Source organism: Drosophila biarmipes, unplaced genomic scaffold, assembly GCF_025231255.1.
Source record: "Drosophila biarmipes strain raj3 unplaced genomic scaffold, RU_DBia_V1.1 ptg000009l, whole genome shotgun sequence".
NCBI classification, from domain to species: domain Eukaryota; kingdom Metazoa; phylum Arthropoda; class Insecta; order Diptera; family Drosophilidae; genus Drosophila; species Drosophila biarmipes.
Genome location: NW_026114530.1, coordinates 3,901,389 through 3,925,238, shown reverse-complemented (window position 1 = coordinate 3,925,238; position 23,850 = coordinate 3,901,389). Strand labels below are relative to the sequence as shown.

General features: G+C 38.3%; 2 protein-coding genes across 19 annotated transcripts in view; one reads left to right on the top strand and one right to left on the bottom strand.

The window, feature by feature from the left end:
• The window catches only part of LOC108030717 (uncharacterized), a 60,504-nt gene that overhangs the window by 18,656 nt on the left and 17,998 nt on the right, over positions 1-23,850 (bottom strand). The window contains exons 5-6 of one of the 15 annotated variants that reach the window (XM_050889962.1): positions 15,251-15,405; positions 14,532-15,192 (exon numbers count right to left, since the gene is read on the bottom strand). The exons of 12 other annotated variants lie outside the window; for them this stretch is intronic. In XM_050889962.1, the coding sequence (XP_050745919.1) occupies positions 14,908-15,192; positions 15,251-15,405 (440 nt within the window). In that variant the 3' untranslated portion in view covers positions 14,532-14,907. Of the gene's footprint in view, positions 1-14,531; positions 15,193-15,250; positions 15,406-23,850 lie in introns of those variants that run through there. 2 more of the 15 variants (XM_050889971.1, XM_050889964.1) reach the window with 2 other exon arrangements.
• LOC122818587 (uncharacterized) lies at positions 13,228-14,371 on the top strand. 4 transcript variants are annotated; one of them, XR_007765176.1, is made up of 3 exons: positions 13,228-13,427; positions 13,487-13,615; positions 13,690-14,371. XR_007765176.1 is itself a non-coding variant. In XM_044092784.2 (2 exons), the coding sequence occupies exons 1-2, from the start codon at positions 13,501-13,503 to the stop codon at positions 13,906-13,908; spliced, it is 339 nt and encodes a 112-aa protein (XP_043948719.1). In that variant the 5' UTR covers positions 13,228-13,500; the 3' UTR covers positions 13,909-14,371. The 4 variants fall into 4 exon arrangements, 2 of the variants coding, with proteins under 2 accessions (XP_043948719.1, XP_043948720.1); XR_007765175.1 differs by having other exon boundaries at positions 13,230-13,615; positions 13,690-13,921; positions 13,986-14,371; XM_044092784.2 differs by having other exon boundaries at positions 13,228-13,620.

Genomic DNA, 23,850 nt, shown 5'->3' with positions numbered 1-23,850 from the left:
CTGCAGCCATCATTGACCCTGATTCTGTGGACCTGGTGGCGAAGTAGCAGCCTAGACGACAGTCCAAATAGCTTTTACCATACAAACAAATTAAAACTCCATTATTCACAAAACAGACTATGTATCTCCCTCGATTAATTTTAAAAGAAAAGGGTATACATTTTTCCTACCATCCCGCACAGACCGGGATAACCTCTTTCACCAATCGCGAATGCCATCAAAATAAAAAAACAGAAGGACCAAGCTTAACATGCAAACGGAAGGGGATTACTCTCCTGGACAAAATATAAGTCTGTTTTCATCTAATGGAAGTCACGATAATAGAGTAGATCGTGGCACATGATAACAACCTTTGACTCAGACATCTTTTCATACAGTCAAGTAGATCTGAAACACCACAACTCCTACCCAACAAACTTGGTAAGTACCTTTAAATGCCGAAAATGTAGGTCCGAGATCGTCACTTATATCTGAATTAACACCATGTGAGTGCATGGCCACCGTAATATTGAGGGCAATCGCAAGGTATACGAGTTAGCAAGAAAAAAAATAACCGTCAATATCCATCGCGATAAGGAAAAGTGCCCATGGCTACCTGTGAACACCAACAACCAGTGGAGCAAAATCACATAATGCCACTTCCAAGCTCACATGGCTAAAGTGTAACCCGAAAAGAAACAAAGTTTCTTATCTGTCTGATTTGCGAGAAGAGAATCACATTCTCTTAGATTAGCTTAGCTCATATCCTTTTAAATGTTGCTGGTATCGGCCTCTGCTTTTTGGGCCGACTTAGCTTTCCAGTTTGGCAGAGCAGGCCTTACATTTATCTCATTTTTTTTCATCTTCCAATCTTTGTATCTCGACGTTCTCGTCCTTGTCTGGTTCGTCCTTATATTTTTCGTCTGATCGCAACTTTCTCTAGAGCTTTCATCGCCACCCGTTTCGCTTGAATCGTGACCAATCCTATCAGCAACCGGGAAAAGATCAGAAGCAGTTTTATCGTCTTCTAATGCATCACAATTATCTTCAAATAGACATCCCTTTTTTGACTACTAGTCTCGTAGTTCAATTGTACAGGCGATAACCTTCGGATGCCAAAAAGTACCAAGCCATTGCATACTCCATTCTTTTCAGTAAAAACTTTCTTCCTATTCGCGGACCCTTGTCTAGAGCAACTGCAACAGAACCAAACACCATTTATATAAGGTTTCTTACCAGTTCACGCTTCCATTGGGGTCATGCAACTCGCTACGCTGGTTGGAGAACGTTTTGATAAGCACTCAAACTCTTTGTTGACGAGTTCTCCTCCGTTGTCCGTGCAAAGACAGTAGTTTTCTACCTGCCTGCCGTTCAACCTCGTTCTTCTTGCGCAAGAAATACACAAAAATCGTCCTGGATTTGTATAAAGTCAGGAAATACTTTGATCCCACCAGCGATTGTGTGGGAAACATGCCACATATATCTGCATGTAACAGCTCCAAAAGCTCTGTGGCTCTTTTGGCGGTAGCTGCTGGAAGCGGTAGTTGGTGGATTTTGCTAAGCATATAAGTCCTACACTTGACATCCTGTGGAAGAATCATATTTCCCACACCACTCACCATACCCTTTTTCACCGACAATTTCAATTTCAACTGAAATTAGGCTAGTGCACTTCTTTGACAAATTTTTTAGGCCCACTGCGATGTTTAATGTAGTTGTCGCCAAAGCCTTTAGGTCTTGAGCACTCTAATCGACGCCTTCAGGAGCATTTGTAGCAGTCAAATCTCCAGACTTCTAGCCATTTTCGTCTGTCCGTCCGTCCGTCTTTCCGTATGAACGGTGATCGGCAACTATAAAAGCTAGAACAGTCAGACTTGGCATGCAGATTACTGGGCTTCCTGCGCAGCGCAAAGTTGATCAGCAGTGTGCCACGCCCTGTTTAACGCCCAAAATTCGCGAAAGACGGTAGTGTCTGAAGCTTTAATGCTAGAAATGAAATTTTATCTGAAATATATTTGTTTCGTCATCACCTATCGTTTGATTCCAAAAACATTTTGCCACACCCAGTCTAACGCCTACAAAACGCACAAATATGTGCCGGCCACCGTTTTCATGCTAGAACAAGAAAGGAGAACCGCAGAATTGCAGTTGAGGAACCGCACAAACGCAATGGACCGGTACAATACGCGAACTGCCAAGAATATGGCTATAAAATGTCTGCATGAGTAGTTTGTGGACAGCTTCATGCCTCCATACGCTGCCCAGCAAGCAAAGATGACTGCAACTCGAACAAGGAAGAACGCTATAGTCGAGTGGATTGTGCGGATTGTGCTCGTTAGAATGGGCGCGGCACCATGCTGAAACAAATTTGCGCTGCACAAGACGGAACTTACATGCCATATTCAAACTTTCTAGCTTTTGCAGTTTCCGAGATTTCAGCGGACGGACGGACGGGGGTCGACGGATCAACTTGTCTAGTTATTCTGATATATACTTTATGGGGTCGGAAAAGTCTACTTCAATGCGTTGCAAACTTCTGACTGAAATCATTTCCATTCTTCGTTTTATGTTCGCAATATATCTATAAATTTAAATGTAACATACATTTTTGCCATGCCTAAATCGACGCGGCTTGTGATCCTGATTAATAATATATATACATTATGGGATCGGAAATGGTTTATTCTACCTTTTAAACACTTTCCGTCGTATCTAGTATACACTTTCACTCTACGAGTAACGGTTATAACTAGAAAATGTACATTATATGGTCCTGGCAACATTTTTTTAGGATAGGGTTTTTATTTTTGTTCTATATTTATGTATATTTATGTATAAAACAAAAACTTCTGATTTAAAACTAAAACACCTCTTAACGTGGTAAGAATATAGTGACGATCGCAACATAAACAAACAAAAGATTTGAATTCAACTTTTGAGACGAAAATGCTCATGCAGTGTTAAATGTTCTGCACTAGTTAATGTTGCCATTTTTGTTGACTAATAATTTTAAAGGGTAACATTTTACAACAATTTTCAATATTTTACCCAACATTTGAGAAATTTTAAAAAATCAGCTAAAAAAAAAATGGAATAAAAAAATGTTTGCCGATAATTTTTAAATAGTGGTATTTAAACAAATCATTTTAGAAAGTCGTATAAAATTCAAAGCACCTTTCCAATAACATGTAGTAGTAGTATACAAGTTGTTGAGTCCAACAATACTAACGACTTCAACGGTGTTAACGGTATGGAATCTGCCCACAGCAATGAAAATGGTAGCTTCATAAAGCAGAGAGTGGAACGTCTTTACGGGCCGGGCGCTCTGGCACAGGGCTTCTACAGCCCCAAAAAACACATATCGTTGTCATCTCATGGGGCAGTGCGGTCAGAAATAAGACAGCGCGAAATGGAATCCCCACAGGACTCGGAATTGGCGGGGAAGGTCAAACAGCTTTCCCCTAGTAAGGACTACGGGGAGTTTCGAAAAAAACTACGACATAACTGCTTACAAAATGCAACAGCTCGAATGGCCGACCATTTTCTTTCAGATTCAAGCGGAAATATAGAGCTGCCGGTTTTCAAGCACCTTAGTGTCGAGTTCCGGGCGCAATTGCCAGCTGTGTCGCCAAAAAGAGGCTGCGCTCGATCTGGCATCGTACCTGCGGTACAGGGATCTGAGTTGAGACCAGATTTTGGGCCCATTGATGAAGTCGACCATAAACCCGCGCAACTAGTCGCTTTGACCCCAGAGGAATACATTAGCGCTGAAAAAAAATTGTCTGAAGCTGTCAAGGACGGAAACTACTTTCTCCACATACTAAAAGACGAACAAATGCGTCTGCTGACGCCTTGTCTGTGAGTAAACAAAATATTGTTAACACTTACTTCCATACCTCTGCGAACAGCCCAACAAATATAAACTTTGACTCTAACGTCAAATATCTGATAGTAATAGGAATTGTGAACTGAAAATTATTTTGGTACCATTGTGGGTTCTTGAGATAGATATGTATATATAGGCTTAGCATCGCATTAGCATTTTTAATATGCTCATTTAATTTAATTAAGACCGCCCCAAACATTATGTCTGTAAAGTTTCCAGTCTAATTTTTTTATTTATGTACAACATTTTAAGAATGTGTTGAAATATCATGTCAATCGGACAAAAACTTAAAAAAAATATGACCATTTGAGCGAGGGGCGGTCCAGGCCAGTCTTCGAGCGTCCAAAACATCGTATTATCTTTTGTCCTCTAATGGACTAGATTTGCCGAAAAAACTGTTGAAAAGCGCCAAAGATGTAACACAAATGCTAGTTACCATTTGGTGTCAAAAGGGTATTCCACTCCGCCCTCACATATTATGTATTTACATACATTAAATTAATATCTTTGTTTCACATTGGGAAAAACGGGTCCCCCACGACAGCGAAACAATAAAGTTGTCCGATTTCTCTCAATAAGATGTAATGCTTTTTCTTGGGTCACGGGTAGTCGCGCAATATAAATTTGGTGCAGCGTTAACGAATCGAGCAAACGACAGAAAAAACCAATAACAAATTTCTTATGGTATATAATAATAACCTTAATAACTTCCATACAAATGTGGACCGCCCTATTGTACAGTGTACACGGTACAAGCGCATCTTATAGGACTAAAGATAATATAAACTACAAGATGAGTAACGGCCATACAACGATGCGGATTTTCAATTTTGCTAGTGTGCGGTGTCCGTGTAAAGCTCTTTGGTTGTGTTGGTGTATATTTTCGTTTGGTCTTCTGCAAAAATCAGCAAGGGGTCTTCACCTTTTTTTAAATTAAATAAAATGAAAATGGTGTTCATGGTGTTTTAAACAATCTCCATGGTGTTCAGCCCATTTATCAATTGATTGCTTAAAAAAAGGCTGATGTAATACATCATCGATTATTATATAATACTCAATCGATGTTTTGGTTGATTGTTTGTGTTATGTAAAAGTAGCAATAAGCTAAATATTCTTCGCCATAAATAAATAAATATCTGGGGGTCTTTGAACAGTAAGGCTTTAATCTATTTATTGAACCTTTGAATGTTATATTGAATGCGTCTTTTAGGTAGATTCCTTTTCGTCAACATAATTTAAGATTCGACAATTGAGACAAAAATAGAATTTTGACTGTTTCACAGCGCGGAGGGTCGTGAGCGAAATAGCAAGAGAGAGGGAGAGAGAAGAAAGTAACGCAGCAGCATTCTAGACTTCCATTCGTGTGAGTCTTGCTTGCAAAAATTAAACCGCCTGTGTACATTTTTTTACTTGTTACGCATCTTGATATTCAATGGTCTATGGTATACGGGTCTCTTGTATTACATTTTTAAAACAAGAAAGAGCGCCATAGTCGACTATCAAAATACCCGTTACTCAGCTTTAGCGAAAAAAATGAAAATGGAGATATATAAGCAGCAAAGGAATATTCTAAAGCGCCTGCGGCTATTTCGGTATATGTTATGTGGGCGTCAAAAAGGTTAGAGCTTTTAAACAGTTCGTGAACGTAATAGTGGGCGTGGCAAATTTTTTTAGGTCAACCGATAAGTATTTTTGGGACGAGAAATAGAAAAGTTTCAAAAATGTCGAACAAAGTATTTTAAAATACTTTTCTAACGACATATAGTACAAGCCTTCAGCTTTAGTAGTTCATAAGTTAGAGGTCTACAAAATTTAGTTATTAATAGCTGTTTTCTCGCCAATTTTACTAGTTTTTCCAATAGTGGTAGAATTAATGTTTTATATTAAGCTGTTTAACATCATCTTACATTGTCTGTTTCAAATGGAGTTTGGATTCGCACAAAAAAAGGTCAATGCTCAGGCAGTGTAGGATGCTCTGAACTGGTAAATGTAGTCATTTTGTTGATTACTAACTTTGAAACGGTTATTTTTACAAGACTGTGTCGCATACCAAAAGTTAAGGAATCTCAAAGGCTATACACCTTAAAATTTTATATCGTTAGAACCGTTATTGAGAAATCAGAAAAAAGACTAAGAAAAAATAATGAAAAAATACCTTTCTAACGACGCATGGGTATACTCAAACAAGTTATTTATAGCTGTTTTCTAGCCAAACTAGCTAGTTTAAAATAACGTTTCGGTCAAACTGACGTTTTTTAATTAAGATTGTTATAGCCTTTTTCCTGATTTCTCAAAAACGGCTTTAACGATTTTAATTTTTGAAATACGACACATTCTTTTAAAACTAACCGTGTAAAAGTTATTATTCAACATAATTGTCAAAATTTACCAGTTCAGAGCATCTAACACTGCCTGAGCTATGGCCTTTTTGTGTTCGTATCCACACTTTTTACAGGTCCTGAAAATTTAAGATGATGTTAACGAGCTTGAACTTGAGAAATACTACAGCAACAGGCTTGTGCTATATGTCGTTAAAAAGGTATTTTGAAAAACTTTTATGCTTTCCTAACATATATATATCATAATCTGAACAACAGTTTTTTTGTTCCGATATTTTTAAAACTTTCTTCCTGTTTCTCGAAAGCCTGTGACCGATTTCCGGGTAAGCTTTAAAGGGTATACCTCTTCCTCACGTTTTACGTGTTGCATACAATGTTACATAAAGTCACATTTTAAAATTGTTATTCCGAACTTTGTTTAAAGCTCCTGGAAATTTAAGATAGTGTTAAACACCTTAATAAAAGAAACTTAACTTCTACCTTTTTTCGAAAAACTACTTAGTTTGACGAAGAAACTTCTATAAATAGTTACATTTTTGTAACCAGTAACTTGTATACTACTACTACATGTTATTGGAAAGGTGCTTTGAATTTTATCCGCCTTTCTAAAATGATTTGTTTAAATACCACTATTTAAAAATTATCGGCAAACATTTTTTTATTCCATTTTTTTTTAGCTGATTTTTTAAAATTTCTCAAATGTTGGGTAAAATATTGAAAATTGTTGTAAAATGTTACCCTTTAAAATTATTAGTCAACAAAAATGGCAACATTAACTAGTGCAGAACATTTAACACTGCATGAGCATTTTCGTCTCAAAAGTTGAATTCGAATCTTTTGTTTGTTTATGTTGCGATCGTCACTATATTCTTACCACGTTAAGAGGTGTTTTAGTTTTAAATCAGAAGTTTTTGTTTTATACATAAATATAGAACAAAAATAAAAACCCTATCCTAAAAAAATGTTGCCAGGACCATATAATGTACATTTTCTAGTTATAACCGTTACTCGTAGAGTGAAAGTGTATACTAGATACGACGGAAAGTGTTTAAAAGGTAGAATAAACCATTTCCGATCCCATAATGTATATATATTATTAATCAGGATCACAAGCCGCGTCGATTTAGACATGGCAAAAATGTATGTTACATTTAAATTTATAGATATATTGCGAACATAAAACGAAGAATGGAAATGATTTCAGTCAGAAGTTTGCAACGCATTGAAGTAGACTTTTCCGACCCCATAAAGTATATATCAGAATAACTAGACAAGTTGATCCGTCGACCCCCGTCCGTCCGTCCGCTGAAATCTCGGAAACTGCAAAAGCTAGAAAGTTTGAATATGGCATGTAAGTTCCGTCTTGTGCAGCGCAAATTTGTTTCAGCATGGTGCCGCGCCCATTCTAACGAGCACAATCCGCACAATCCACTCGACTATAGCGTTCTTCCTTGTTCGAGTTGCAGTCATCTTTGCTTGCTGGGCAGCGTATGGAGGCATGAAGCTGTCCACAAACTACTCATGCAGACATTTTATAGCCATATTCTTGGCAGTTCGCGTATTGTACCGGTCCATTGCGTTTGTGCGGTTCCTCAACTGCAATTCTGCGGTTCTCCTTTCTTGTTCTAGCATGAAAACGGTGGCCGGCACATATTTGTGCGTTTTGTAGGCGTTAGACTGGGTGTGGCAAAATGTTTTTGGAATCAAACGATAGGTGATGACGAAACAAATATATTTCAGATAAAATTTCATTTCTAGCATTAAAGCTTCAGACACTACCGTCTTTCGCGAATTTTGGGCGTTAAACAGGGCGTGGCACACTGCTGATCAACTTTGCGCTGCGCAGGAAGCCCAGTAATCTGCATGCCAAGTCTGACTGTTCTAGCTTTTATAGTTGCCGATCACCGTTCATACGGAAAGACGGACGGACGGACAGACGAAAATGGCTAGAAGTCTGGAGATTTGACTGCTACAAATGCTCCTGAAGGCGTCGATTAGAGTGCTCAAGACCTAAAGGCTTTGGCGACAACTACATTAAACATCGCAGTGGGCCTAAAAAATTTGTCAAAGAAGTGCACTAGCCTAATTTCAGTTGAAATTGAAATTGTCGGTGAAAAAGGGTATGGTGAGTGGTGTGGGAAATATGATTCTTCCACAGGATGTCAAGTGTAGGACTTATATGCTTAGCAAAATCCACCAACTACCGCTTCCAGCAGCTACCGCCAAAAGAGCCACAGAGCTTTTGGAGCTGTTACATGCAGATATATGTGGCATGTTTCCCACACAATCGCTGGTGGGATCAAAGTATTTCCTGACTTTATACAAATCCAGGACGATTTTTGTGTATTTCTTGCGCAAGAAGAACGAGGTTGAACGGCAGGCAGGTAGAAAACTACTGTCTTTGCACGGACAACGGAGGAGAACTCGTCAACAAAGAGTTTGAGTGCTTATCAAAACGTTCTCCAACCAGCGTAGCGAGTTGCATGACCCCAATGGAAGCGTGAACTGGTAAGAAACCTTATATAAATGGTGTTTGGTTCTGTTGCAGTTGCTCTAGACAAGGGTCCGCGAATAGGAAGAAAGTTTTTACTGAAAAGAATGGAGTATGCAATGGCTTGGTACTTTTTGGCATCCGAAGGTTATCGCCTGTACAATTGAACTACGAGACTAGTAGTCAAAAAAGGGATGTCTATTTGAAGATAATTGTGATGCATTAGAAGACGATAAAACTGCTTCTGATCTTTTCCCGGTTGCTGATAGGATTGGTCACGATTCAAGCGAAACGGGTGGCGATGAAAGCTCTAGAGAAAGTTGCGATCAGACGAAAAATATAAGGACGAACCAGACAAGGACGAGAACGTCGAGATACAAAGATTGGAAGATGAAAAAAAATGAGATAAATGTAAGGCCTGCTCTGCCAAACTGGAAAGCTAAGTCGGCCCAAAAAGCAGAGGCCGATACCAGCAACATTTAAAAGGATATGAGCTAAGCTGATCTAAGAGAATGTGATTCTCTTCTCGCAAATCAGACAGATAAGAAACTTTGTTTCTTTTCGGGTTACACTTTAGCCATGTGAGCTTGGAAGTGGCATTATGTGATTTTGCTCCACTGGTTGTTGGTGTTCACAGGTAGCCATGGGCACTTTTCCTTATCGCGATGGATATTGACGGTTATTTTTTTTCTTACTAACTCGTATACCTTGCGATTGCCCTCAATATTACGGTGGCCATGCACTCACATGGTGTTAATTCAGATATAAGTGACGATCTCGGACCTACATTTTCGGCATTTAAAGGTACTTACCAAGTTTGTTGGGTAGGAGTTGTGGTGTTTCAGATCTACTTGACTGTATGAAAAGATGTCTGAGTCAAAGGTTGTTATCATGTGCCACGATCTACTCTATTATCGTGACTTCCATTAGATGAAAACAGACTTATATTTTGTCCAGGAGAGTAATCCCCTTCCGTTTGCATGTTAAGCTTGGTCCTTCTGTTTTTTTATTTTGATGGCATTCGCGATTGGTGAAAGAGGTTATCCCGGTCTGTGCGGGATGGTAGGAAAAATGTATACCCTTTTCTTTTAAAATTAATCGAGGGAGATACATAGTCTGTTTTGTGAATAATGGAGTTTTAATTTGTTTGTATGGTAAAAGCTATTTGGACTGTCGTCTAGGCTGCTACTTCGCCACCAGGTCCACAGAATCAGGGTCAATGATGGCTGCAGAGAGCTTGAGGAAGTTTCCCGTGCTTAAGAACTACCACGTTATCCGCGGAAGCTACCTCCCTTGTACCAGGTTTCCCCAGAAGAGGAGTTGGTACCCATTTGTGGATCCTCAACTATTTCCAGCAGAAGTAACAGAGTTTTCTGCATGGTTTCTCTCTTGTTTTCCGTTTTGAACTTTGGCCGTGTGAGGATCGTTCTCGCTTAAACATATTTTCATCAGTGTTTGAACCAAACCCAGATTTCTACCAAAGCCAAAATCGTTAAAAATATCAGACATCCCCAGGCTTTTTGAAGGTTTTCTTTCACCAGGCAACCACGGCAACCTTGCCGTTGAATAAACAAAGAGAATTCTGGGAAATCGAGATACTCCTTCTGGTGGTTCTTGTTTTCCTGGAATCGTGCGAAATTCTTGGAAGTTGAGATACTCCTTCCCTTGGTTCCTGTTTTTCTGGAATCGTGCGAAATTCTTGGAAGTCGAGATACTCCTTCCCTTGGTTCCTGTTTTTCTGGAAAAAGTCTCTAAAGCGCATCAAGGTGATCATCAGCGTCGAGAAACTTCTCAGAAGTCAAGTTACTCCATCTCGTGGTTTTAGTTTTCCTGGAAAAAGTCCATAAAGCGCACCATCGGGATCGTCGGAAGTTTCATCAGCTTTTCTTAGTGCACCCTGTATCACAAATACATACACTCAACAGTGCAATCCTCTGCTGAAAGTGCACAAGTGGGCAGCCCCACGCCTGTTATTAATTCTAGTTAAAGCAACATAATTTAAATTTAAAATTTTTAAATTCCTATAAACTTAAAATTTAATTAAACAACTAAATTTAAAGTAAAAGTAAATTTAAAGTAAAGTTAAAGAAGTAAAGTGATTTAAATTATCCCGAATACAAATAATTTGTAATGCAGTAAGCTATCTCGAAATGAAAGCAAGTGTTTGAGCCCTTGGAAGTGTTTTTCCCAATTCTTTCTACAGTCAATTAAAATGCAGTTTTACAATTTATAAACAAAATTACAGCCAATAATACAACAAATTGAAAGCGCTTTCAACGTTGGATATGGTGGGTAAATGATCGGCTCCGGTCGTCATGCTACATATTTTGATTGACTGTTTATAATTAAATTCCAATATTCTTAATAATATAAAAGAAATTCCCCTTTCGATTTTGCTCATTCAAATTTGATCAGTTAAATTTAATAATAAAAATTAATGTTTAAATTTGGATAGCCTTTATTTGATTCGATATGACTTTAGCATACAACTTTATATGATACCCAACTTTGTAACTTTAATGATTATTATTACCTTTTTATATTTATTAAACCTATTAAAAACATGAATTGCTAAATTTCTTTACTAATGGAAGCTTGCATCAATGAAGATGTGGTTAGGAGTTAGGCGTGTGTCAAAGGGATCACCAACCTCTGTCAGGTTATGCGGCTGCGGTGATCATGGCAGGGTGGGCAATGTCAGCGGCAAGTAACATCATCGCTGCTGACACTCACACACATACATCAGCTGTTGCCATTCCATCTAGGCAGCACTCTCCTTTTCAGGTATTCCTTCCCTCATTATCCCACTACTAATTATGTCCTCCTACAATTTTACCTCAATGTCAGTTCGCACGCGAATTAAAATAGGATATTGTATATACATATGCGATCAAGTAGCACTGTGGATCAAATTGGAAACTCACTCCCTTTACCGACGAAAAACAATGAGCCGGAACGAGCGCTTGACCCACTTGTAGCTACACCCACCATCTTTCGCTGCTGCTAGAATCATTAGTGATAAGCTACATTCTAACATATCAATCTCAATATCAATTTAATGCGAAAGAATTTAAGTTTGACATGACAGCATATCAGTTTGATACGAAAGCATATCAGTTTTATATTGAACAATTCTTCGATCTTCCGAACGCTGTAGTCGAGTGACTTGACTATCAGATACCCGTTACTCAGCTTGAGGAAGAAAATAAAAATGGAAATGTATAAGTAGAAAAGAAATATTGTAATGCGCCACCTACCGGCTATTTTGGTATTTGCTAAGGGGCGGCAGACAGTTTTAAGCGTTAAAGCCCTTTGGGGGCGTTAGAGTGGGCGTGGCAAACATTTTATGTCAATCGAAAGGCTTAAATGAAACAAATAACTTTAGCAAAAAAAAATTCTAGCTCGACAACTGTAGCACAGTTTTGGGCGGTTTGTGAGCGTTAAAGTGGGCATCCCGGTGAAAAAATCTTGCGCTGCGTAGGAAGCCAAGGAATCTGCATGCCAAGTTTGACTGTTTCAGCTTTTGTAGTTTCCGAGATCTCAGCGTTCATACGCACGGACAAACAGACGGACAGACGATCAGACAGACATACAGACAGAAGGTCAGACGGACATGGCGAAACGCTTCCTTTAACCTGTTACATACCTTCTGAAGAATCTTGTAAACCCGTTTACTCTACGAGTAACTGGTATAAAGGTACCATACTGGTATTAAAAATAACACCATTTGATCACTAATTTGATATGTACGCATATCAATCTGGGATGAAAAATACCATGTTGATATGTTTGAAAATATGAATGTAATAGGGCAACTTAAGGAATCAAAATTGATATGCAAAAATACCCGATTGATTACCAGTTTTGGTATTTTATATTCTCTGTGTACCATCACCGTCCATCTATTGTCCTACCATCAAAGCGTCCCCTTGCCAGCGCCAAGGCTTCGGTTGGGCACAAACATTGGTGACCCCTACGTGATCGTTTACCAACAAAGGATTACATTCCAGCGACCCCTTCCAACCAAAATCTGAACCTCTCAATGATAGAAAATACCGTTAAGTTCACACTATATCCATCCGCCCTGCGAACTACAGCTTGACCAGCTCCACATGATACGCAGCTTACTCCAGCTTTACGGGATACGCAGCTTAATCCAGCTTCACAGCATCCCACAGCTGATCCAGCTTCATAGGTACTCCGCTTACCCCAGTTACACAGGATACGCAGCTTCATCCAGCTTCATTGGATACCAAACATCGTCCAGCTCACAGTGTCAGCCGGATGACACAGGGCTCTTCGGCTTCATTAATTAAGAAAACAAGTCACACAAGAATCGACTTACCCAATCGACTTCTAGACAACCAAAATGAGCTACAAGGACAGATCCAACAGCTCATATAGAACTTTCGCAAGAATTCTGCCGAAAGACGCCACCGAGCCGGGAATTATTCATAATTAAACCAGTTGAGCGATCTTTGGCAGCAGTTCTGAGACCTAGATGCAGAAGGCTAGCAAGCAGCATTACCCCCTGGAAATGAGTAGGCCTCAAAATTTACAGCATCAAAGGAGCTGGTAGAGAAAAATCAGCAAAAATTCAAACAAAATATGGCGTTAGCAAGCGAAACTTAAAAGATACCTCGGCGGATCCAGAACAACCCAAAGGACCCGTTAGTCAAGCAAGTCAAGAGTGACTTATCGATTGGCGCAGTTATTCGTCAGCTACAGAGAAGTTACAAAGAATTAGAATCGTCTCTTTTTCTTGCTCAAATGCGCCAAGCATCACCACAGCTCTTCAACGCCACATGAGGGTCGCATGGGAATTATTGAGACAGTCCTATGATGATCTTTATAAAAAGCCTGGGGCAGACGGAGCGGGCACAGAAGAGGTCAATCGATTTCAGACCTTATACGAAGAATGTAATGTATATATGACCTCGCTTTGTAGAAAACGACTCTCTTATGAGCCTAAATCTGTCTTTACCATATTTCAGACCTTATGCGAAGTATATAATATGCCATTGCTTCGAGAAAACGACTCTCTAATGAGCCTAAATCTGGCTTTATCACAAATCAGTATTCCCGAGATTTATGGCGAATATCTAGATTGGCCCAGGTTTCACGATTTATTTTTGGAATTAGTGCATAATAAGACATACTCCGCCAGCCAGAGGCTGCATATTCTACAAGGCTCAATCCGCGGTGAAGAATGAAACGTTGTGATAGGTACATTTCAGTAAAATTTTTGTTGTCATAAAATGTAGGCGCTACAGATTTTCGCGGATTGCAGGGGTGGCACCCTGCTGAAACAAACTTGCGCTGCATAGGACATCCAGTAATCTGCATGCCAAATCTGAATGTTCTAGCTCTTATAGTTTCCAAGATCTCAGCGTTCATACGGACGGACGGAAAGACGGACAAGGTTAGATCGACTCGGCTAGTTATCCTGATCAAGAATATATATTCTTTATGGGGTCGGAAACGCTTCCTTTTACCTGTTACATACATTCTGACTAATCTACTATACTCTTTTATTCTACGAGTAACCGGCATAAAAATACTTAGAATGTATATATGAAAATGGAATCAATTTTTTGAAGCCTCTAAAGCAGGTATAATGTACCTCTAAACAAATAATTGATTTCAAAATAATTTTAATTAAACTGATGAACATTATTTGTGTAGTTTCTCATTTAATTTTACGTTTATTTATAATTATACCAACATTTCATGTTATTTTAGTGTAATTTAGATATGTTAATACGGCAAAAATTAATTTAAAAACATAAACTTATGTATTATTGTCCTAAATTATTATTACAGAAAAATAAAAATGTCTTTTTTAAATGTTTATTGTTTATAATTAAAGTGTTCAAAGCAATTACGGAAGAAATCTTACGCGAATAACAATTCCGGCCAGTCGCTTACAATAATAGTACACAAAAGTGCTCTAATTGCTTTGGTAATAACACATTCCTTGGTTGTTTTGTAGACTTGTGACAACTCGTGTTAGTTATAAAATAAGGCTACGGAGCTCCCTCCACGCACACTTTAGTTGGGAATAGTTACGGATTTAATTAACAACCCAATTCTTAGAATATATATAATAAATTGTTATATTCTTTAACTTACATACTAATGCATTACGCGTGAGTATACTTTTTTTAATACAGCAATAACTAGAAATGTGGAGTTAATTTTCGAAGTGACCATTATTTAGCTTTCGCATTAGAATTTACACAAGTATCGACAATCGTTACCGGCAAATCAGTGGTCACCGTAGCCATAGCTTTACGACGCTGACGTTTCATTTCCAGCAACTGCTTTCTTTGCGCCTCGCGCTTTAATGATGCTGCCGAATTCTGTTGAAGATCCTTCGAGCCATTGATAATACCGTAGTTGTTCTTTCCGGTTGCTTTCACTTGCAAGACTTCAATTTTTTCGGATTTTATCGTTTTACCGATTACTGGGTCAATATTGGCTGACTCGGGCACACGCTTTGCAAAACACAGAACAATGATTTTTTCAAGTGAATAACAATTGTTGAGCACTAACCTTCCACTTGTTTGCTTTTAAGTTCTCAATATCAGCAAAAACAGAATCCAAGTGTTCCACCTGCAAGTAAACCAAGTCCCAGAATCCTTGTAAATCGTCAACTGTTGTTGGAAACTTATCCTCCAGCGAGCGATTGAGATTGTTGTGGCAAAGGCCTAGTATGTAAAAACCATAAGCGTCCGGCGGACACTGAACTATGCCAAACACCTACCCTCGAACTGTTTCATTTTCTGCGTTACCAGAAGGCGAGCCTTGCCCGATGCCGATCGTAGTAGCCCAAAGGTGTCTTCAGTGATATCAGGATTTGACTGCGTAATATAAACAATAATACATATTATACAGCGTTAACCGTATTATACCGTACTATACAAAAGTGATACAGACAAATGTCACTTAAGTCGTCAAATCTACAATGTTCAAATTTTTTTATTTTTAAAAGCTTATGCCCTTATTTTTAATCAATTAAATAATCAAACAAAAACACCCCTTAACGAGGTAAGGGGTCGTGCAAATCGCGCAGCATCAACGTACAAAAGTTTTGATATCGAGTTTTTTGAGGAATAATGTTGGTTTATTCGACTTAAGAAATACACTTTTTAAAATGTTCTTATTCGGCACAATTCAATAAATATTTCTTTGAATAAGAAGTTTTATTTATACCATTACATAATAATAACTTCATTGAGAAGTTTCCCACGCATACCCAGAAAGTATATATTTTGTTGATCAGCATCACAAGACGAGTCAATCTTGAAATATCCGTCTGTCCGTTTCTACGCAAAATAGTCTCTCAAAAGTCGTATTTATATTACAAGTAGTATACGTATAGTCGAAACGAGCCGAATTGGACAACTATTTCGTATAGCTCACATAAGAATAATCAAAAAACTACTTTAAAAATATTAAAATAAAATTATTATGCTGGTGTTTTCATACCCTTGCAAAGAGTATAATGATTTCAGTCAGATGTTTGCAACGGCGTGAAGGAGACGTTTCCGACCCCATAAAGTTTTAAGTTAACAGTTTGTTTCTATTATAAACACATAAGGCACTACACATTTTTTGGTAAGTCAATAGAAACAAACTTTTATCCGAAATGCCTATCATAAAAACAATAGGCACTACAGATTTTCGCGGAATGTGGTCGTTAGAGTGGGTGTTGCACCCCGCTCTTATAGTTTCCGAATCTCTGCGTTCATACGGACGGACGGACAGACGGACATGGCTAGATCGACTCGGCTAGTGATCCTGATCAAGAATATATACTTTATGAGGTCGGAAACGCTTCCTTCTACCTGTTACATACTTTCTGACGAATCTAGTTTAACCTTTTACTCTACGATTAACGGGTATAATAATACCCACCCTGTACTAATTATTAATGGTCAAGCGCAAATCCCAAATAAAGATGGAGAAAATCTGAGAATCCCAGGAAAATCCTATCAAAGTCTAAATCATAACATCCACCTAAAAACTAAGAATGACACCCGGTCGGAAACCATGCAGAAAACTCTGTTACTTCTGCTGGAAATAGTTGAGGACCCACAAATGGGTACCAACTCCTCTTCTGGGGAAACCTGGTACAAGGGAGGTAGCTTCCGCGGACAACGTGGTAGTTCTTAAGCACGGGAAACTTCCTCAAGCTCTCTGCAGCCATCATTGACCCTGATTCTGTGGACCTGGTGGCGAAGTAGCAGCCTAGACGACAGTCCAAATAGCTTTTACCATACAAACAAATTAAAACTCCATTATTCACAAAACAGACTATGTATCTCCCTCGATTAATTTTAAAAGAAAAGGGTATACATTTTTCCTACCATCCCGCACAGACCGGGATAACCTCTTTCACCAATCGCGAATGCCATCAAAATAAAAAAACAGAAGGACCAAGCTTAACATGCAAACGGAAGGGGATTACTCTCCTGGACAAAATATAAGTCTGTTTTCATCTAATGGAAGTCACGATAATAGAGTAGATCGTGGCACATGATAACAACCTTTGACTCAGACATCTTTTCATACAGTCAAGTAGATCTGAAACACCACAACTCCTACCCAACAAACTTGGTAAGTACCTTTAAATGCCGAAAATGTAGGTCCGAGATCGTCACTTATATCTGAATTAACACCATGTGAGTGCATGGCCACCGTAATATTGAGGGCAATCGCAAGGTATACGAGTTAGCAAGAAAAAAAATAACCGTCAATATCCATCGCGATAAGGAAAAGTGCCCATGGCTACCTGTGAACACCAACAACCAGTGGAGCAAAATCACATAATGCCACTTCCAAGCTCACATGGCTAAAGTGTAACCCGAAAAGAAACAAAGTTTCTTATCTGTCTGATTTGCGAGAAGAGAATCACATTCTCTTAGATTAGCTTAGCTCATATCCTTTTAAATGTTGCTGGTATCGGCCTCTGCTTTTTGGGCCGACTTAGCTTTCCAGTTTGGCAGAGCAGGCCTTACATTTATCTCATTTTTTTTCATCTTCCAATCTTTGTATCTCGACGTTCTCGTCCTTGTCTGGTTCGTCCTTATATTTTTCGTCTGATCGCAACTTTCTCTAGAGCTTTCATCGCCACCCGTTTCGCTTGAATCGTGACCAATCCTATCAGCAACCGGGAAAAGATCAGAAGCAGTTTTATCGTCTTCTAATGCATCACAATTATCTTCAAATAGACATCCCTTTTTTGACTACTAGTCTCGTAGTTCAATTGTACAGGCGATAACCTTCGGATGCCAAAAAGTACCAAGCCATTGCATACTCCATTCTTTTCAGTAAAAACTTTCTTCCTATTCGCGGACCCTTGTCTAGAGCAACTGCAACAGAACCAAACACCATTTATATAAGGTTTCTTACCAGTTCACGCTTCCATTGGGGTCATGCAACTCGCTACGCTGGTTGGAGAACGTTTTGATAAGCACTCAAACTCTTTGTTGACGAGTTCTCCTCCGTTGTCCGTGCAAAGACAGTAGTTTTCTACCTGCCTGCCGTTCAACCTCGTTCTTCTTGCGCAAGAAATACACAAAAATCGTCCTGGATTTGTATAAAGTCAGGAAATACTTTGATCCCACCAGCGATTGTGTGGGAAACATGCCACATATATCTATTACATGCTCCAAAAGCTCTGTGGCTCTTTTGGCGGTAGCTGCTGGAAGCGGTAGTTGGTGGATTTTGCTAAGCATATAAGTCCTACACTTGACATCCTGTGGAAGAATCATATTTCCCACACCACTCACCATACCCTTTTTCACCGACAATTTCAATTTCAACTGAAATTAGGCTAGTGCACTTCTTTGACAAATTTTTTAGGCCCACTGCGATGTTTAATGTAGTTGTCGCCAAAGCCTTTAGGTCTTGAGCACTCTAATCGACGCCTTCAGGAGCATTTGTAGCAGTCAAATCTCCAGACTTCTAGCCATTTTCGTCTGTCCGTCCGTCCGTCTTTCCGTATGAACGGTGATCGGCAACTATAAAAGCTAGAACAGTCAGACTTGGCATGCAGATTACTGGGCTTCCTGCGCAGCGCAAAGTTGATCAGCAGTGTGCCACGCCCTGTTTAACGCCCAAAATTCGCGAAAGACGGTAGTGTCTGAAGCTTTAATGCTAGAAATGAAATTTTATCTGAAATATATTTGTTTCGTCATCACCTATCGTTTGATTCCAAAAACATTTTGCCACACCCAGTCTAACGCCTACAAAACGCACAAATATGTGCCGGCCACCGTTTTCATGCTAGAACAAGAAAGGAGAACCGCAGAATTGCAGTTGAGGAACCGCACAAACGCAATGGACCGGTACAATACGCGAACTGCCAAGAATATGGCTATAAAATGTCTGCATGAGTAGTTTGTGGACAGCTTCATGCCTCCATACGCTGCCCAGCAAGCAAAGATGACTGCAACTCGAACAAGGAAGAACGCTATAGTCGAGTGGATTGTGCGGATTGTGCTCGTTAGAATGGGCGCGGCACCATGCTGAAACAAATTTGCGCTGCACAAGACGGAACTTACATGCCATATTCAAACTTTCTAGCTTTTGCAGTTTCCGAGATTTCAGCGGACGGACGGACGGGGGTCGACGGATCAACTTGTCTAGTTATTCTGATATATACTTTATGGGGTCGGAAAAGTCTACTTCAATGCGTTGCAAACTTCTGACTGAAATCATTTCCATTCTTCGTTTTATGTTCGCAATATATCTATAAATTTAAATGTAACATACATTTTTGCCATGCCTAAATCGACGCGGCTTGTGATCCTGATTAATAATATATATACATTATGGGATCGGAAATGGTTTATTCTACCTTTTAAACACTTTCCGTCGTATCTAGTATACACTTTCACTCTACGAGTAACGGTTATAACTAGAAAATGTACATTATATGGTCCTGGCAACATTTTTTTAGGATAGGGTTTTTATTTTTGTTCTATATTTATGTATATTTATGTATAAAACAAAAACTTCTGATTTAAAACTAAAACACCTCTTAACGTGGTAAGAATATAGTGACGATCGCAACATAAACAAACAAAAGATTTGAATTCAACTTTTGAGACGAAAATGCTCATGCAGTGTTAAATGTTCTGCACTAGTTAATGTTGCCATTTTTGTTGACTAATAATTTTAAAGGGTAACATTTTACAACAATTTTCAATATTTTACCCAACATTTGAGAAATTTTAAAAAATCAGCTAAAAAAAAAATGGAATAAAAAAATGTTTGCCGATAATTTTTAAATAGTGGTATTTAAACAAATCATTTTAGAAAGTCGTATAAAATTCAAAGCACCTTTCCAATAACATGTAGTAGTAGTATACAAGTTGTTGAGTCCAACAATACTAACGACTTCAACGGTGTTAACGGTATGGAATCTGCCCACAGCAATGAAAATGGTAGCTTCATAAAGCAGAGAGTGGAACGTCTTTACGGGCCGGGCGCTCTGGCACAGGGCTTCTACAGCCCCAAAAAACACATATCGTTGTCATCTCATGGGGCAGTGCGGTCAGAAATAAGACAGCGCGAAATGGAATCCCCACAGGACTCGGAATTGGCGGGGAAGGTCAAACAGCTTTCCCCTAGTAAGGACTACGGGGAGTTTCGAAAAAAACTACGACATAACTGCTTACAAAATGCAACAGCTCGAATGGCCGACCATTTTCTTTCAGATTCAAGCGGAAATATAGAGCTGCCGGTTTTCAAGCACCTTAGTGTCGAGTTCCGGGCGCAATTGCCAGCTGTGTCGCCAAAAAGAGGCTGCGCTCGATCTGGCATCGTACCTGCGGTACAGGGATCTGAGTTGAGACCAGATTTTGGGCCCATTGATGAAGTCGACCATAAACCCGCGCAACTAGTCGCTTTGACCCCAGAGGAATACATTAGCGCTGAAAAAAAATTGTCTGAAGCTGTCAAGGACGGAAACTACTTTCTCCACATACTAAAAGACGAACAAATGCGTCTGCTGACGCCTTGTCTGTGAGTAAACAAAATATTGTTAACACTTACTTCCATACCTCTGCGAACAGCCCAACAAATATAAACTTTGACTCTAACGTCAAATATCTGATAGTAATAGGAATTGTGAACTGAAAATTATTTTGGTACCATTGTGGGTTCTTGAGATAGATATGTATATATAGGCTTAGCATCGCATTAGCATTTTTAATATGCTCATTTAATTTAATTAAGACCGCCCCAAACATTATGTCTGTAAAGTTTCCAGTCTAATTTTTTTATTTATGTACAACATTTTAAGAATGTGTTGAAATATCATGTCAATCGGACAAAAACTTAAAAAAAATATGACCATTTGAGCGAGGGGCGGTCCAGGCCAGTCTTCGAGCGTCCAAAACATCGTATTATCTTTTGTCCTCTAATGGACTAGATTTGCCGAAAAAACTGTTGAAAAGCGCCAAAGATGTAACACAAATGCTAGTTACCATTTGGTGTCAAAAGGGTATTCCACTCCGCCCTCACATATTATGTATTTACATACATTAAATTAATATCTTTGTTTCACATTGGGAAAAACGGGTCCCCCACGACAGCGAAACAATAAAGTTGTCCGATTTCTCTCAATAAGATGTAATGCTTTTTCTTGGGTCACGGGTAGTCGCGCAATATAAATTTGGTGCAGCGTTAACGAATCGAGCAAACGACAGAAAAAACCAATAACAAATTTCTTATGGTCTATAATAATAACCTTAATAACTTCCATACAAATGTGGACCGCCCTATTGTACAGTGTACACGGTACAAGCGCATCTTATAGGACTAAAGATAATATAAACTACAAGATGAGTAACGGCCATACAACGATGCGGATTTTCAATTTTGCTAGTGTGCGGTGTCCGTGTAAAGCTCTTTGGTTGTGTTGGTGTATATTTTCGTTTGGTCTTCTGCAAAAATCAGCAAGGGGTCTTCACCTTTTTTTAAATTAAATAAAATGAAAATGGTGTTCATGGTGTTTTAAACAATCTCCATGGTGTTCAGCCCATTTATCAATTGATTGCTTAAAAAAAGGCTGATGTAATACATCATCGATTATTATATAATACTCAATCGATGTTTTGGTTGATTGTTTGTGTTATGTAAAAGTAGCAATAAGCTAAATATTCTTCGCCATAAATAAATAAATATCTGGGGGTCTTTGAACAGTAAGGCTTTAATCTATTTATTGAACCTTTGAATGTTATATTGAATGCGTCTTTTAGGTAGATTCCTTTTCGTCAACATAATTTAAGATTCGACAATTGAGACAAAAATAGAATTTTGACTGTTTCACAGCGCGGAGGGTCGTGAGCGAAATAGCAAGAGAGAGGGAGAGAGAAGAAAGTAACGCAGCAGCATTCTAGACTTCCATTCGTGTGAGTCTTGCTTGCAAAAATTAAACCGCCTGTGTACATTTTTTTACTTGTTACGCATCTTGATATTCAATGGTCTATGGTATACGGGTCTCTTGTATTACATTTTTAAAACAAGAAAGAGCGCCATAGTCGACTATCAAAATACCCGTTACTCAGCTTTAGCGAAAAAAATGAAAATGGAGATATATAAGCAGCAAAGGAATATTCTAAAGCGCCTGCGGCTATTTCGGTATATGTTATGTGGGCGTCAAAAAGGTTAGAGCTTTTAAACAGTTCGTGAACGTAATAGTGGGCGTGGCAAATTTTTTTAGGTCAACCGATAAGTATTTTTGGGACGAGAAATAGAAAAGTTTCAAAAATGTCGAACAAAGTATTTTAAAATACTTTTCTAACGACATATAGTACAAGCCTTCAGCTTTAGTAGTTCATAAGTTAGAGGTCTACAAAATTGAGTTATTAATAGCTGTTTTCTCGCCAATTTTACTAGTTTTTCCAATAGTGGTAGAATTAATGTTTTATATTAAGCTGTTTAACATCATCTTACATTGTCTGTTTCAAATGGAGTTTGGATTCGCACAAAAAAAGGTCAATGCTCAGGCAGTGTAGGATGCTCTGAACTGGTAAATGTAGTCATTTTGTTGATTACTAACTTTGAAACGGTTATTTTTACAAGACTGTGTCGCATACCAAAAGTTAAGGAATCTCAAAGGCTATACACCTTAAAATTTTATATCGTTAGAACCGTTATTGAGAAATCAGAAAAAAGACTAAGAAAAAATAATGAAAAAATACCTTTCTAACGACGCATGGGTATACTCAAACAAGTTATTTATAGCTGTTTTCTAGCCAAACTAGCTAGTTTAAAATAACGTTTCGGTCAAACTGACGTTTTTTAATTAAGATTGTTATAGCCTTTTTCCTGATTTCTCAAAAACGGCTTTAACGATTTTAATTTTTGAAATACGACACATTCTTTTAAAACTAACCGTGTAAAAGTTATTATTCAACATAATTGTCAAAATTTACCAGTTCAGAGCATCTAACACTGCCTGAGCTATGGCCTTTTTGTGTTCGTATCCACACTTTTTACAGGTCCTGAAAATTTAAGATGATGTTAACGAGCTTGAACTTGAGAAATACTACAGCAACAGGCTTGTGCTATATGTCGTTAAAAAGGTATTTTGAAAAACTTTTATGCTTTCCTAACATATATATATCATAATCTGAACAACAGTTTTTTTGTTCCGATATTTTTAAAACTTTCTTCCTGTTTCTCGAAAGCCTGTGACCGATTTCCGGGTAAGCTTTAAAGGGTATACCTCTTCCTCACGTTTTACGTGTTGCATACAATGTTACATAAAGTCACATTTTAAAATTGTTATTCCGAACTTTGTTTAAAGCTCCTGGGAATTTAAGATAGTGTTAAACACCTTAATAAAAGAAACTTAACTTCTACCTTTTTTCGAAAAACTACTTAGTTTGACGAAGAAACTTCTATAAATAGTTACATTTTTGTAACCAGTAACTTGTATACTACTACTACATGTTATTGGAAAGGTGCTTTGAATTTTATCCGCCTTTCTAAAATGATTTGTTTAAATACCACTATTTAAAAATTATCGGCAAACATTTTTTTATTCCATTTTTTTTTAGCTGATTTTTTAAAATTTCTCAAATGTTGGGTAAAATATTGAAAATTGTTGTAAAATGTTACCCTTTAAAATTATT

Excerpts from the sequence above, each read along its gene's own strand:
- LOC122818587 (XM_044092784.2), top strand. The coding sequence starts at position 13,501 with ATGAGGGTCGCATGGGAATTATTGAGACAGTCCTATGATGATCTTTAT. Across the intron at positions 13,621-13,689 it reads CCTTATACGAAGAATGTAAT|ACCTTATGCGAAGTATATAA; the intron begins GTATATATGACC and ends ACCATATTTCAG.